This window comes from Pipistrellus kuhlii, unplaced genomic scaffold (genome assembly GCF_014108245.1).
Source record: "Pipistrellus kuhlii isolate mPipKuh1 unplaced genomic scaffold, mPipKuh1.p scaffold_m20_p_4, whole genome shotgun sequence".
Lineage (NCBI taxonomy): Eukaryota > Metazoa > Chordata > Mammalia > Chiroptera > Vespertilionidae > Pipistrellus > Pipistrellus kuhlii.
The window spans coordinates 83,851,234-83,867,891 of record NW_023425540.1 but is presented as its reverse complement, the minus strand read 5'-3'; the positions used below and the strand labels follow the sequence as shown (position 1 = coordinate 83,867,891).

Below are 16,658 nucleotides of genomic sequence, written 5' to 3'. Positions count from 1 at the left end.
TGAGTAGGATATAATCTTAAGTCCCCACCTTGTGACACCCCCTTTCCCCCCAGCCCTTGTGGGCTCTACCTTCTGCATACTTCTGCATACTCAGAGAACTGAATGCCTCAGAGGGAGGGAAGACCCTAGGGTACTCTTCACCTTAATTCTGACACTGTCTTCTTCATCTCCAGAGGATGAGATGTCCCCCACCCAATGTCGGGAAGCCGGCAAGGCCTCCAGGAAGCCTCCAAAATATCCTGGTGAGTGGTAGCAGGGTCCCTCTGCCCTGGGTGTTGGAGGCAGGAGCCCAAGTCTAGCTTTACTTCACTCATTCACTCAACATTTGTTCAACTGCTTATTTTGGCATACTCATTCATTCATTCACTCATTTGATCCTGCCATCATATCACATTCATTCTAGCACTCAAACTCCAGTACATTTATTAAAGACCTACCTTTCAATAAGCCCACACTAGTGCTGTATCTTGTTTGCAAGGTTGAGAGAATGAATGAAAGAAGAGTGGGTGACTGAGTAAGGGGATGGAAGAAGTTACAGTCGATTTGCATCTTACTCTTTTATTAGTGTATATCATTAACATCACAAACAACCCTCATATTACCCCCATTTTACAGATGAGGAAACTGAGGCATAATGGATATATAACATGCTCAAGATACACTAATAAGTGGTGGAGCTAAGATTTGAACCAGACACATGGATTTCACAATCTTAACTATTTTTAAAAAATATATTTTACTGATTTTTTACAGAGAAGAAGAGAGAGGGATAGAGAGTTAGAAACATCTACAAGAGAGAATCATCTCGATCAGCTGCCTCTTGCACACCCCCTACTGGGGATGTGCCCGCAACCAAGGTACATGCCCTTGACCGGAATCGAACCCGGGACCTTTCAGTCCGCAGGCCAATGCTCTATCCACTGAGCCAAACCAGTTTTGGCCACAATCTTAACTATTAACACCCCACCAAAGTCCTCCCTATTGTGAGTGAGTAAAGAAGAAGGTTAGTAAGTACATGAAGAAGTGGAAAGGTAAATGAGAAGATGAGGGAATGGTGGGTGTGGGAATGAATGAGTATTTGGGTAACAATGAGGCAGTTGATAAAGAAGGTGGTTGGTAAAGATCGTGTGGTGAATGAATGAAGAAGCTCGTGATGGTGGCCTCTTGGCTGCCCTCATGGTGGCCAGTCCTGCCACTAGCATCCTCCCCTCACCCCACACATCCCTTGTCTTGGCAGAGAGGGTGGAGCAGTTTTGCCGTTCACTACGGGACAAGTACCAGGCCACGCCCGCAGGCCCGGAAGACATCCTGGTGGAGGTGGACCTGATGAGGGCCCGGCTGGGGAGGAGCAGCAGCAAGAGCCTGGAGAGGGAACTGGTCACCCTGGACTGGGCAGAGCAGCAGCCAGCCTCTGGAGGTCTGCCTGGGGTGCTGCTTGCTGCTAGCGATGGCCGGCGGCCGCGTGAGACACAGGTGATCGCTGTGCTGGGCAAGGCAGGACAGGGGAAGAGCCGCTGGGCCCGGGCAGTGAGCCGGGCCTGGGCCTGCGGCCAGCTGCCACAGTACGACTTTGTCTTCTACCTGCCCTGCCACTGTTTGGACCGATCAGGGGACACCTACCGCCTGCAGGATCTGCTCTTCTCCCTGGGCCCGCAGCCACTGCCGGGGGACAGTGAGGTCTTTGGTCATATCCTGAAGAGGCCTGACCGCCTTCTGCTCATCCTGGACGCCTTTGAGGAGCTCGAAGCCCAAGATGGCCTCTTGCCCGGTGCAAGTGGACCCATGTCAGCAGCGGCGGAGCCCAGCTCCCTCCGGGGGCTGCTGGCTGGCCTCCTCCAGCGCAAGTTGCTGCGAGGCTGTACCCTGCTGGTCACGGTCCGGTCCCGGGGCCGCCTGGCGCAGAGCCTGAGCAAGGCAGACGCCCTGTTCCAGATGGCCGGCTTCTCGGCCCAGCAGGCTGAGACCTATGTGGAATGCTACTTTGAACACGTGGGGGCTGCTCACCATCGGGAAAGAGCCCTGGCACTTCTCCGGGGCCAGCCCCTGCTTCTCAGTCACAGCCACAGCCCTACCGTGTGCCGGGCCGTGTGCCAGCTCTCGCAGGCCCTCCTGGAGCAGGAGGAGGCAGCCGAGCTGCCTTCCACACTGACAGGACTCTACGTTGGCCTCCTAGGCCCGGCGGTCCATGACAGCCCCCCCGGGGCCCTGGAGGCGGTGGCCAGGCTGGCCTGGGAGCTGGGCCGCGGACACCACAGTGCCATGCGGGAGGACCGGCTCCCAGAGAAGGTGAGGGCCTGGGCTGTGGCCAAAGGCTTGGTGCAGCCCTGCCCTGGGGCTCCAGAGACCGAGCTGGCCTTCCCCAGCTTCCTCCTGCAGTGCTTCCTGGGGGCCCTCTGGCTGGCTCTGAGCGGTGAGATCAAGGACAAGGAGCTGCCGCAGTACTTGGCATTGACCCCGAGGAAGAAGAGGCCCTATGACAACTGGCTGGAGGGCATGCCGCGCTTTCTGGCCGGGCTGATCTTCCAGCCTCACGCCTGCTGCCTGGGAGCCCTGGCCGGGCCGGCGGTGGCCAGCGTGGTGGACAGGAAGCAGAAGGTGCTCACCAAGTACCTGAAGCGGCTGCAGCCAGGGTTGCTGCAGGCGGGGCGGCTGCTGGAGCTGCTGCACTGTGCCCACGAGGCGTCGGACGCTGGCCTTTGGCGGCATGTGGTGCAGGGGCTCCCCGCCCACCTCTCCTTTGTGGGCACCCGGCTCACACCTCCGGACACCCACATCCTGGGCAGGACCTTGGAGACAGCGGGCCGTGACTTTTCCCTGGACCTCCGCAGCACGGGCATTGACCCCTCTGGACTCAGGAGTCTCGTGGGACTCAGCTGCGTCACCCGGTTCAGGTGGGGTCAGGGGATAGGAGAGGGGCTTCTTTACATGAGCACCTGCTGTGGTCTTGCTACCATGCTGAGTTCATTCTGTGGGGTCGCACGTATATGCACAGCAGCCAGGGGCGGGCGGGGGTGGGGGGCAGAAGTGATTCCCTCGTTTTTAAGATGAGGCTGAAGTTCAGAGAGGGCCAGCAGCTTGCCAAGATCATACATACACCCGAGACAGCTTCATTCTTTCAACCAGTATTTGAAGGTGCCCATATGCCAGGCACTGGGCCATGTCTAGAATCTAAGACTGATTGAGGTTCAGATTTGTTTTCTCTCCACCCCCGATCAGGCCACCATTCTGTCATGATTGGAGTAAAGCTACAGCCTTCCCTCCACCTCCCTACTTCCATTCATTCTCTCCTGTTCCACGTCACTATATTTAACCATCAGAGCAGTCTTCCCGGAACTTGAATCTGGCCATACTTACAACCCTTTAGAAGTCTCCCAATCCGAAGGGAATGAATGACACTTAAATTTCCAATTTGGCTCACTTAAATCCTTCTGTTTTAAACACTTCAGCCTAATCTCTAGAGAATCTCTCCCGCCTTTCCCATAGATACACTTTACCTAAGCTGTAAGGTCCTACGTCATTGTAGTGGTTCAATCCAAGAATTTAGCACTGAGCTTCCTAGTAGTCAAAGCAAAAAGGGAAACCAAACCACTCAGGGATTTGGGGGGGCGGGGAATCAATAAGGGCTGACATGGTCTCTGAGGCTTTCGGGAGGAGGTGAGCGTTCAGCTGAGAGAGGGAAGTCTCTGAATACGTAGGAGGTCCCTTCAGGAAGCTGCCCCTTCATTAGGGTCTAGCCCTGTCACCGTGCAGGGGTCTGAGGCCCTCCCTCCACAGGGCCGCTTTGAGTGACACGGTGGGGCTGTGGGAGTCCCTACAACAGCATGGGGAGGCCAAGCTACTCCAGGCGGTGGAAGAGAAGTTCACTATTGAGCCTTTCAAAGCCGAGTCCATGAAGGATGTGGAAGACCTGGGCAACCTTGTGCAGATCCAGAGGTGAGGGGGACGGGGGTGGGAGGTGGTCCAGGCCAGGCAAGTTGAAGGCCTAGAGGACCTAAGATCAAGTTTTCCCTTAGCACTTCCAAGGCATCCTCTCCTTTGGGACATCCCATGCCCTCGCCCTGGGCCATGGCTACCCAGAATCTCTCAATGCAGTTACCACCCAGGCAGAGCCCCCAGAACTTCCATTTTGTCCCGTTCAAAACTTGCCATCATGTACCTAAGTCTTTCCCAGCTAAAGCCAGGGATGCGCGTACTCTTCTTTGCTAAGAGATTTTAATGAGCTGCCTTCTGCAGCAAATAACAGAAGGGAAACATACAGCAACTTTTCAAGGCAGCCAGGACCAGTATGGTACCCATTTTATAGAAAGCAGAGCTCGAAAGTCCAGAGAGTAGAGGAAACTTGACCACAGGACAACTGTCTTTCAGTCATGCCATCATCATGCATTGTCTGAGCACATACTCTGTGCTGTCTGCATGGGTCTGGCTTTGCCATGAAACACACAGTAATGCCTTAATAACGTCCTGTCTCAAGGTTTTTCTTTTTAATAGGGGGCATCTGTAGCCACAAGAAAGGCAATCTTTGGGGGGGATTTTGGGCCCTGGGGCAGGTATCTTAGGACACCTAAGTAGGGGCTCAGCATCAGGCAAAGAGCCTGCTCCTGCCTAACATTGTCCCTTCTCTCCAGGACAAGAAGCTCCTCGGAAGACATAGCCAGGGAACTCCCCGCCATCCGGGACCTAAAGAAGCTCGAGTTTGCGTAAGCAAAGGGGCGATTGTCTTGGGTCCCTGTGAGGTTTCTTCTCCAGCATTCGCTGGGCTTGTGCCACCAGAAGGAAGATGGGTCCCCAGAATTATTCTTACCCTCTCACCCCACCCCTCTGGGAACTAGCTTCTAACAGCTGGGGCTTGGCCCTTCTGGGCTAGCAAGATATTGTAGTTGGCTCATTGACTGGCAAGCATGCTTATTTGAATTCATTCATTCAACAGACCTACTCAGGTGGACAACGCCATTGTCCTCAATGAGCTCACAGCCTTGTGTAAAGAGACAGTTGCCACCTGCTGAGATAAGTGGCAGGAAACTCAAGGATTGTGAGAGTGCAGAGGTGAGGGAGATCAGGGGACTTCCTGGAGGAGGTGATGAAAGCAATAAACCTTGAGCGAGGAGTGGGAATGAGCAGGTGGGGAGGCCACACAGGGCAGAGGTATTACTATCCTCTCCCCATCGTACAGGTGCAGACACGGAGGCCTGGAGAATGTAAATTGTTTGCGCAGTCACAAAAGTCAGTGCAGCCTGGCTCTTGTTCCAACAAAGAGAAAAGCTAAATTCGTGTTTGGTCCTTGTAAGGGAATCTAAAATCATCTAACGATTAGGAAGGCCTTATTAAACGCCTACAGTGTACTCAGTCCATCTGATATATAACTTCACTAATTTCAAGAGCTGCTCTGGGGAGAGAGTCATTATCTTTCCCATTTTACAGATGAGGAAACTGAGACCCACTGAGGTTAAGTAACTTGCCCAAGGTTCCCAGCTGGCCACCCACAAGCTGTCTGCTTCTCCTGGTCACTGCTGCCCCTGCTCCCAGAAAAAAAGGGGGGGGGGGGAAAGAAGGAAAAAAAAAGAGTTTCTTGTTTCAAACAGAGACAAGTTGCCAAATTTGTGCAGAGATAAAAATATTGCTGAAAAGAGGAAATGTATGAAAACAATCACCAAGGGCTCCTCTAGCTTAGAATTATTTTCAGCTTAAAAAGCCCCTGGTTCAAGATCGGAACTGTGCTCTGGGGAATAGCAACCGTGAGGTGGAACAGCCCAGAACCAGGACACAGGCCACCTGGCAGCCGGAAGCCCCGAGACAGTTCTGAGGAAAGAAGGAAGGAAGGAAAGACTATTCTGGTGCATGACTGGCAGCCACTGTTCCAGGCACACTGTAGGCCTCATCTACCCACGTAGGTCAGATTGCTCGGCTGCTGAAAACCCTCGGGCTCTGTCTTGTAGACAGCGTTCTTCTCTGATTCAGTGCTCACTTACTTCTTCACCTGACCTCCTACACTCCCTCCCTTGCTCCCTCTACTCCGGTCACATGGGCTCCTTGCTGGTTTTCAACCTTACTAAGCATGGCCGGGCCTCTGGGTCTTTGTATGTCCTGGGCAGAAAGTGTCCTTCTGCCCAGAACACTTTCCCTCACTCTCTTCTAGTTCTCACTGAGCAAGGCCTTTTCTGACCCCCATTTTTTTTTTTTTTCTTTACTGATTACTGACCCCATTTTTTAAAGTAAAATTTCACCCCACACCATGTATTTTCCCCCACATCAGATAGTATATAATATTTTTTTTTAAATACATATTTTCATTGATTTCAGAGAGGAAGGGAGAGGGAAATAGAAACATTAACGATGAATCATTGATTGGCTTCCTCCAGCACGCCCCCTACTGGGGACTTGAGCCATGACCTCCTGGTTCATAGGTCAACACTCAACCACTGAGCCACTCCTGCTAGGCATACCAATATCTTTGATTACTTGTCTTACCCTCTGGAATTTCAGCTCCACAAGGGCAAGGATATTTGCCTGTTTTGCTCACAGCTGTCTCCGTGACGGGTTCTATGGGCCTGGCACCCAGGAGGCAAATAATCAATATTTGATGAATGAATTCCTTAATCCTAGCACCGTATGAGGTTAGAGCTAACTTTTAGGAAACTGAGGTGCAGAAGTGAAAGGATTTGCCCAAAAGGCCCCAGGGAAGGGAAGTGTCATGTCCTTGATTAAAAACAGATTATGGACTCCTATCTCGTGGTCTTTCTCGAGGCTAGTGGTTCCCAAACTTTAGGGTTTCAAAGACACAATATTTCAGAGTGAATTTGAGTGAGTATGTGCAGTTACCATCTTAATTTTTATCAAGTATAAATTCATCCAAACAAGCAAAATAACCCCTGCTTGCACCATCATTTTATCAAAGAATGAACATTTTAACAGCAAAGAAGTCCATTAAGGAATATAATTTCAGAATAAAGGACTGTTCTATGTTTACCATATTTTAAAAACAAAACAGCCCTCCATTGTCTTTATTTTTCTCATTCTCTCAAAGTCTAGTCTAAATGACAGTCCAGGCTGTGTGGCCTTGTGTGAGTTAGCTAACCTCTCTGTGCCTCCAGTTCCCCACCTGTGAAATAGGGACAAGAATTGCTCTTAGCTCAGAGTTATTGTGACTAATTAAATGAGATCTAGTCCCAGTGAAAGACACGCTGTGTTCCTGGCACATAATAAGTGCTCAAGAAACTCTTCTATTTGTTATTAAAATGCAAATAAGCAAACCATCTTTTTGGGGGTTGGGGTGCTCAAGCCAGTATTTGGGAGCCAGACCAAGGCAGGAGAAGGGTGCATGTCGATGTAAGCAGGAGTGAGAACCCACCCAGATGACAGCTGGGGAGCTGCCAGCCGGCCACTGGGGGGCTTTGAAATCTTCTCAGAGCAGATTTGGGGTCCCACTTGGTGGGACTGGGGGGGGGAGGGGGAAGTTAGGGTAGAGGAGGAGGCCTCAGACGGGCCTGCCTTCTGTGCCCTGTCTGTACCCCACCCACCCTGAGGCTGAATTGAGGGACCATGACTGTCTCAGGGTCTTACCTCTGTTCTTTGCTTCCTAGGCTGGGCCCTGTCTCGGGCCCCCAGGCTTTCCCCAAACTGGTGAGGATCCTGGAGGCCTTCTCCTCCCTCCAGCACCTGGAGTGAGTACAGAGCCTTCCGTGACTCCCCAAACCCTGCCCCTGTTTGTGTAAGTTTGTGTGAGTTTGTCTCTCTGTCCTAAAGCTTCCTTTATGGGGCTGGCCCGATGACCCCACTGACCAGATGTGACTGACCAGATGACCCCACTACAGGGAAGCAACAACAGATGGGAATTCTACCCCCTTCTCCTTTTTATTTTTAAGTCTAATCCTTTTGTGACCTTTGAAACTCTTCCCCTCACATGTTGCTTCCAGCAGTCCACAGAGCAGCAGGGTCAGAGAGCAGAATCCCATGGTACAGTCGAGGCTCAAGAGGTTGCCAGGAAGTTTCCCAAACTTGTGAGGGCGCCCAGGGAGCAAAATAGGGGTTCAGGCCCTTGGAGAGCTAGAACCTTGTGGCCTGGCTGTCCAGTTGGTGCCCTTGGGTGATGAAGACTCCCTCTCAAAAGCTCAGGAGCAGATAGAGATCTGCTATGGGATGTCCAGGGCTGGGGGATGGAATGGGGCCCCAGGTGGGTCGGAGGGAGGGGAAACGTCAGGTGACTTCCAAGGTACTGGCTAATGGCCTCCCCATGTGATTTCACCTGCAGCCTGGACTCCTCGCTGAGCGAGAACAAGATCGGGGACGAGGGTGTCGCACAGCTCTCGGCCACCTTCCCTCGGCTAAAGGCTCTGGAGACTCTCAAGTAAGTGGGCTGGGCCTGCCCTTCTTGCTCCATTTTCCCTCAAGGTGGGCTGGCTTTTTCATTCTTTCCTTCACTTGTCCATTCAATCATTCATCCATCCATTCCTTCATTCGTCCTTTCACTCATTCATTCCTTTATGAAATCTTCATGCACCCAATCACTTCTTAATTTAATCAACAAATACTTAAGGAGCACTTAATGTGTGCAGGCTCCATTCTAGGCCCTAGAGATCCAGCTTTAAACAAAACAAGCAACATCCCTGACCTCAGGAATCTTCTAGAGGACAACACAATAAACAGGCAAACAGATAAAGCCATAATTATAAAGTATCTTACCTAATAATTGACAAACCTATAAATTGACCATACCTCTGCTACGCCCACCAGCCAATGAGGAGTGATATGCAAATTAACCAAACAAAGATGGTGGTTAATTTGCATACACAGGTGCCAAGCAACCTGGGGCAGGTGGGACTGCTTGCGTCATTGCCATGACGACACAGGCATTCCGCCCCCCCCTCCCCCCTCCCCCCTTGTCTCTCAGGGCCTCTGGGCAGAGTGGGAAGTCGGGGCCAGAGTGGAAAGAGGTGGCTTCCGGGATGGAATAGAAAGGTGGTGCTGACAGCCAGGGAAAGGAAGGCCATTCAGACATGAATCTTTGTGCATCGGGCTTCTAGTATAGTAATAAAAGTAAACAGTGTTTAGTGACAGAAAATTACCCAGGAGGTGAAATAGGAAAGATAGATTAGGATTTATCAGTAAAAACATTATCAAAATAGTATATATATAAAACTATTCTGGGCCCTAGTCAAAATAGTTCTGGGTTCAGTTCCAGTCAAGGGTACGTACCTTGGTTGCAGGCTCCTCCCTGGCCGGGTCCCTGGTCAAGGCTCTTGCAGGAGGAAACCAATTGATGTGTCTCTGTGTTTTTCCCTTTCTCTTCCACTCTCCCTAAGAATCAATGGAAAAAATAACCTCAGGTGATTAACAACAAAAGCTATTCTGTGCTTTGGGAAGTAGGAGATGGATATGATGCAAGAAGATCAATATGATCTTTTTCTTTTTACTGAACATATGATCAAAATTTATCCACACCCCACTTCACAGCCATGATTAGGATGGCCACAGAATTCACCAGAATTCGCTTAAGGCATTTCCTTGATTGTACGACACTGAGGCTTCTCAAGTAATTTATAGTGTTCTAGGTAACACTGTGAGTAAGCCAGATTTCCCTTTTAGTCCTTCCTTCCTCTTTTTCTCCTTCCTTCCTTCTTTCTCCTTCCCTTTCCCTCTCTTTCCTTCATTTCACTGCCCTACTTAACTGTTCATTGAGCACCTACTATGTGCTTGGCATTACTCTAAGCACAGCAGGAATGCAGGAATGCAGGAATGAACAAAGAACAGAGCAGGCCCCTTGCCTGGTGGAGCCCACAACCATCAGACAAATAACATGAACACTTACTTAGGTACAGAGCTGAAAAGTCATCCCAAGGGGTCCCAGCTGGTTTGGTTCAGTGAACAGAGTGTAGGCCTGTGGATTGAAGGGGCCCGGGTTCGATTCTGGCCAGGGCCTGGGTTGCTGTCTTGATCTCCAGTGAGGGGCCTGCAGGAGGCAGCCGATTAAATGGTTCTCTTTCATCAGTGATGTTTCTGTCTTTCTCTACCTCTTCTTTCCTTTCTGAAATCAATAAAGGTATACTTAAAAAAAAAAGCCATTCAAAGGGGATGCTATGCTATATAATAAAGATGTAATATGCCAATGGTCATTACACTGTGAAGCATAACAACCAACAGAGTAACGACCGAATCATGAATCAGCAGGAGGGTGGGGTAGCCAGCTACAAGCAGGCGGTGGAGAGCTACAGGAGGGGTCAGGGCAGCAAGCTATGGGGGGTGGAGGGGCAGCTACAGGAGGGCAGCAGTGAGCTACTGGCGAGCCACTGGTGCACAGATTCGTGCGCAGGGCTACTAGTAAAATCATAAAACAGGTATGGGCGGGAAAGCACTCTCTCTTGTGCATCCTCACCCTCCATCATCCCACTCAGCAGCAGGGCCTAACAGTGTCCTTTTATTTATTAACAGTCACCACCAGTCTCCCACTGTGCCATCCACAGTTGATTACCCACAGCTCTCCTTAAGGTCCTTGTCCTGTCTTAGCTGCTCTGGGCCACCCTGTGCAGAAGCGAGAGTTCCTCAGTCTGTCCCAGGGAAGGCAGGTAGGGGGAAGGGTGTACAAGGTTGGCCTTCTTGCTGTTTCCCTGCAGCTTGTCCCAGAACAGCATCACTGACGTGGGCGCCTGCAAGCTCGCCAAGGCCCTGCCCTCACTGGCTGCATCCCTCCTCAGGCTGAGGTGAGTGGGGTCCTGCTGAGCTGGCGGGCGGGGGGAGGGCAGAGAGCCCCCTTTGTACCAGCTGCATAGTCCCACATTGGGACCCTGGAGGCAGTCACTACAGGCTGTTCTGCTGTGCCAGAGTTGCACAACTTGGGGGTGGGGGGGTGGAACTCATCTAAAATCAATATGAACACAAACCTCTGGTTGGTCATTGCCTCTGTTTCTTCATCTGGAAAATGGGTACCATCCCAATGCCCTATGGAAAGCCCTTGGTGCAATGCTGGGCCCTGGGGCACAGTAAATATTGGTTCTCTTCTCCCAGGAGATGGAGGACTAAGCTTTTTCTAGAGTCTTTTTATTTTTATTTTTATTTCAGAGAGAGAGGGAGAGAGAGATAGAAACATCAGTGATGAGAGAGAATCCTTGATCAGCTGCCTCCTGCATGACTCCTACTAGGGATCAAGCCCGAAACCCAGGAACGTGACCTGATCAGGAATCGAACTGTGACCTCCTGGTTCATGGGTACACACTCAACCACTGAGCCACAGGGGCAAGAGGAGTGTTGATTTCTAGAAGGCTGTCCACCCTCAGCCTTGGCTGGCTCTTGTCACTCATACACCAGTCAGTGCCTATACTGCCACCTTCTGGTGGACTTTGGCACAGCACCTCTTGCTCTTGATTTCTTCCAGCCTGGACCCTGGTGAGGGAACTGAGAGCTTGCTCCAGAGCCCCAGTCATTCAGCTCAGCATTGCCAGCTCTCCTCCCTCCCCAGGCTGGGAGGAACTTCCCTCTCTTTCCCCAATCCTCATCCCATGCCAAGGGCAGCCAGAATCAAATTCCCAGGGGAGATGGCATCTGGTTGGTCGAATTATCGATGTATCCATTCTTTATCCTTCCATTCAGGACCTCTGGGTTCAGCTGTATAGATTTTGTCCTGTACAACTCCTAGCCTTTGTGACTGGCACCCTATAGAGTTGTGCAGGGCATCTAATATTCTCTAACATCAACCATGGGCCAGCCTATGCTAGAACCTAGAGATACAACTACGAGCAAAGGAGATGTGGTTCTTGCTTTCATGTTTCTTACATAAGCAAGTAAGCATATGCACAAATAAGATATTTTAAAATAAAGTAGTGATTTATGCTAGGAAGGAAACTGACTGAGGCCCAGGCATTGCAACAGGGAGTAATGAATTCACCAGAGAGGACAGGGAACCTGTGAGGAGGTGACCATTCCCCTTCCACGAGCTGCTTTAGGAGAAAAGCATTCCAAGAAGAGGGAGTGGCAGATCCAAAGGCCCTGAGGTAGGAAAGAGGTTGGGTCTTGGAGCGCCAGGAGGGCCACTATGGTTGGATACAGTGAATGAGGGACAGAGGGGTAAGGGGAGAGAGGTAAGTGGAGATCATGCAAAGAAACTCTTGTAGGTGAGGCGGGGGTTTGTAAATGAAGAAGCAGATGGGGCCTATGGAGGTGACACCTGATGCGACTGCTGCTGAAAGAAACCTCATGTCATGGAATCGAAGATGCTATTTGCCGTGGGACACCTTTCAGAGGACAAAACACTGCAGATTATGACACCCCACTGATGATTAGACCCTGATCTCAGTAATATTCAAATATGTGAACAGGTGCTTCTTGGCATGAATGAAATATGGGCCTCCTGGGTTCTAAGACCTACCCCAGACGCAGATTGCAGAGCCCCTTGCCTGGCGCCTGTCCTGGCAGCAGCCAAATCATGACATCAGGGGATGCTGGAGTTCAGCCTGAATCCACTTTGCTGCAGTGTAGACCTGCTGCTTTTACGTGCAGCCCTGCAGTGTAGCTGTCATGGCAAAGTCATGGCCTTGAGATTAGAACCACAGCAGTAGCTGGCTTGTGGAAAGGATGCTCAGGGATGAGTGTTCAGCTTAAGTCAGCATCAGTGACATCCGTCGTGCTATTTTCAACACTGCAGATGGTGACGGTGAATACACCACAGAAACCCGAGCCAGCCCAGCGCCTGGGCTTTTCTCGCCCCTGGATCCTCAGTGCTGGTCATACCTTCTATAGTGACTCATTTAACCCTCACTAACCATCCCGGGAGGTGAAATAACCACAGTTAACACTTAGTTCATTCCACATGCTGTTCTTTTTTTAAAATAATATTTCTATTTTACAAAATACAGAGAGGAAGCGAGAGGGCCAGAGAGCTAGAAACATCGATGAGAGAGAAGCATCGATCAGCTGCCTCTCGCACACCCCCTTACTGGGGATGTGCCCGCAACCAAGGTACATGCCCTTGACCAGAATCGAACCTGGGACCCTTCAGTCCCCAGGCTGATATTCTATCCAGTAAGCCAAACCGGCTAGGGCCTGTTCTGTGTTTTAGCAGCATTAACTCATTTACTCCTCCTCACAATGACTCTATCATGCCTATATTATGGAGGAGCAAACTGAGCCACAGGGGAGTTAATTTGCCAAAGGTCACATAGGCAGCAGCAGGTGGCAGAGTTGGGATTTGAACTCCTGAAGTCTCAGCACGGAAGCTACCACTTCTCAGTCCTGCTGCTTCCCGGACTCACTGTATGAGCGTGGAGAAGTGGCCTCATCTCTCTGGGCCTCAGTTTGCCCCCTGTAAAGTGGGGCAGTAATCCCAGCTGGATGTGGATCCCCCTAGGCCCTGAACTCCTGCACCCAGCCTGGTCCGTCTTCTGTTTCTGGCAGCTTGTACAATAACTGCATCTGTGACGTGGGAGCCAAGAGCCTGGCTCACGTGCTTCCGGACATGGTGTCCCTGCGGGTGCTGGAGTGAGTATGGGAACCTGGGCAGTGGGCGGCCGCTGCTGCGGGGGCCTGCGGAGACGGGGCTCCCTCTGGCATCACTGAGAGGACTGGGCTGCGGTCTGGTTGTCGAGAGTGTGGTGGTGGCCCTGGGCTCGGGTGGGATGGTCCTGAGAGCCAGGCCCCAGGACGGGTTTCTCTCCCCAGTGTCCAGTACAACAAGTTCACAGCCGTCGGGGCCCAGCAACTGGCGGCCAGCCTGAGGAAGTGCCCTGATGTGGAGACACTGGCGTAAGTCTAAGTGGCCCCGCTGGGTGGTCCCGTGAGTCCTGAGCGCAGATCCTGCTCTGCCTGCCACCAACGGGTGGCCTTGGGCAAGCAGGACCCTACTACACCCCTCTGGCCTCAGCTTCTTCATCTGCAAAAGGGCGGTGGTGATAACATTTGCCCCCAAGCAGTTTGGGGAGGCTTAAATTAGTCAAGACTGATACAGCAGCTAGAACTCTATTGGGTAAATGAAAATGCTTAATGTGTTGGGTTGAATAATACAAAATTGCCTGTATAAACCATGTTCACCTACAAAATTGGCAATTTCATATGGCTCAAACTTTTTATTATGTCACCATGATGTCTAATGTCCAATACTAGTACTTTATATATGTTCAAAGCACGTTCATGTACATAAGCACACATATCTTCTAAGAGGGATAAGGTGTATCATATACACTACATGGTTAGATTATTATGATCTCTAAATGCATAATAATCTGGCTACTCAATTTATATAGCCTGGTGCATGAATTCTTGCATGGGTAGGGTCTGGTCAGCCTGGCCAGGTGGAGGGGACATGGGCGGTTGGCTGGCCTGCCTGCTGGTCAAACTCCTGGTCGAGGGAATAATTTGCAAATTAGCCTTTTATTACATAGGATATACACTGAGTGGCCAGATTATTATGCGTTCAGAGATCATAATAATCTGGCCACTCAGTGTAGACTCATTTTACAGCTGAGAAGAATAAGGCACAGAGTTTAACCAATGATTTTGAGGTCATACAGCCAGTCAGTGTCAGAACCAGAGAGGGGCTTTGGGGTTCCTGGGCCTCTGCTGCCCCCATACCCCCAATCTGGTTTTGCCAACTGGGAAGTCCCCAAAGTGCCAGACTGATGAGAGGAGAGATTTGGGAGCAGCTGTGTTGGGGGCTCCAGGTCACACTTTCTCCTCTAACCTGGCCTCTGTGTCCCATGCCCCGTTGCAGGATGTGGACACCCACCATCCCTTTTGGTGTCCAGGAACACCTGCAGCAGCTGGACTCCCGGATCAGCCTGCGATGACCCCACTGTGCCTGGGACAAGGTAACTGGGGAGGGTTTGTGAGGGGAACACCACCGGGCCCCTGGGGTCAGCACCTGGGAAGGCAGAACCCATAAAGGGTGGACAGGACAGCAGGTGGGATGTGGGCGACCGCCCCTGGACCATACACCATCTAGGGCCTCCCCGTCTCTGCGCTGGGCTCGGTGGAGGCGTCCTAAAGGCTTTGTAGCTTGAGCCCTGAGGACCCTCCCAGTGGTCAGGCTCAGAGACTGGGGCCGTCCACACCCCACAGCGTTAGCCCTGGGAAGATGTTCCTTTGGGGACTCCCAGGCCCTGTGTGCTGCTGTGTCAGCCTGTTGGCGGCCCCACGTCTCGGGGATTGTCCTGATCGGAACTTGCTCCGTGCATTTCCTGCCTCTCTTGGCAGGTGACTGTCCTCCCACCTCCCTGCTCCTCGGACCTGTGAGGTTCCCCTCCATACCCTCCGTCTCGTCCTCCCTTCCCACCATCCCTTCCCTCCCCAATTTCAACAACACTCCCTCCGTGTGTCCTAAAGCTTCCTGACCCACCCCTTCTCCAGACCTCCCACGGACCCTTCTCCGAGGACACGGGCCACGCTGGACCTTGAACCGGTTATCTGTGGACACGGCTCTTCTCGGGTCATATCCTAAGAGCCTCAGGGTCCCAGGATCCAACCCTGCCGGCTACGGAAAGGACCCATGACCTGCCACCTGGACAGACCCAGGCCCACCTCCAGGCTTCCTTCGGGGCCCAGGTTGATGCCAGCCCTACACAGCCGCTGCAGCCCTGGCAGACAGCAGATGGGTGCCTGGTGGCAGCTGCCATCCACCCAGGAGCCCTGGCACGTTTTCTAGGGGACACTCCAGAAGTCGTAGCCAGGCCAGAGAGAGGAACTGAGGCAGCACAGCTCCGCCTCCGCACGTCCCCGCCAGGCCGGGGAGAAAGCTCTGCTCCGGGCTGCTGACCTAGCCGGACACGCTTGGCACTTGGAGGGCACCAGAGGGGAGCCGGATCCAAACTGCGACAGACTCTGAGGCAGCCGCTCTCTGTCTGTAGACTCACCGTTTGCACAACACTTGTTGGCCAAGGCCCAGGCCAGCCCAGGCCAGATGCACTGGACCTCAGCTAGAAACTATGGATGGCACACTAATGGAGGGGCAGGGGCCACTGGAGCCAGACCTGCCTTTTTGCCTTCGTTTGTGTCTCTTCACTACATTATAAACAACTCATTCAGGCTCAGTGTTTTGAGTTTATCGCATGATTCCCCTGTTGGTGTGCCTACGGATCTAATGCATCACAAACTGCCCCGGAATGTACTGGCTGAAAACAGCACACACTCATTCTGCTCCCACGCCTGTCGCTGGGCAGGGCTCATCTCTGCCCCACTCAGTGTCAGCAGGGGTCTTCTGGAGGGTCGTTCACTCGGTGCTGGCTGGTGGCTGGGGACCTGGGTTCCTCTAAGGGGGACCCTCTCCATGGGGGCTAGTTTGGGTCTCCTCATAGTGAGGTGGCTGGGTTGTAGGGTGGTCACCCGAAAAGGAAGAGGGTCAGGGGGAAAGAGAGAAAGAGAGGAGAGAGAAGTTGAATCCTTTTTATAACCCAGCCTTAGCAGTCACACTGCATCTCTTCTGTCACATTCTCTGTGCAGTCTGATAGGGCTGTCACTCTCTTCCCCTCCCACATTGTGCACAGGTGCACACACACACACACACACACACACAAGCACCCCACACACCTCCCTGAGTCTGCCTTGGCTCAAGTCCTGTCTCTTCAGAAAAGATTTTCTGTGTGGCGTCCTAAGATTCAGTGGAAAATTCATTATTAGGGGAGCAGCACCGTGAGCCTCGCAGAGGGGGTGCTTCCCTCTGCCCTTTGACCCCCCTGCATCCTGGG

At 51.9% G+C, this 16,658-nt stretch overlaps 1 protein-coding gene across 5 annotated transcripts in view; it reads left to right on the top strand.

Moving 5' to 3' along the window:
• Positions 1-16,004, top strand: part of CIITA (class II major histocompatibility complex transactivator) — a 49,005-nt gene extending 33,001 nt beyond the window's left edge. For 3 of the 5 annotated variants that reach the window (XM_036410367.2, XM_036410369.2, XM_036410368.2), the window contains exons 10-20: positions 174-242; positions 1,238-2,891; positions 3,775-3,933; positions 4,626-4,697; positions 7,578-7,658; positions 8,246-8,341; positions 10,605-10,691; positions 13,378-13,461; positions 13,642-13,725; positions 14,690-14,786; positions 15,325-16,004. In XM_036410367.2, the coding sequence (XP_036266260.1) occupies positions 174-242; positions 1,238-2,891; positions 3,775-3,933; positions 4,626-4,697; positions 7,578-7,658; positions 8,246-8,341; positions 10,605-10,691; positions 13,378-13,461; positions 13,642-13,725; positions 14,690-14,765 (2,462 nt within the window). In that variant the 3' untranslated portion in view covers positions 14,766-14,786; positions 15,325-16,004. Of the gene's footprint in view, positions 1-173; positions 243-1,237; positions 2,892-3,734; positions 3,934-4,625; positions 4,698-7,577; positions 7,659-8,245; positions 8,342-10,604; positions 10,692-13,377; positions 13,462-13,641; positions 13,726-14,689; positions 14,787-15,300 lie in introns of those variants that run through there. The other 2 variants (XM_045571287.1, XM_036410370.2) reach the window with 2 other exon arrangements.
• The last annotated feature ends 654 nt before the right edge of the window (positions 16,005-16,658 follow it).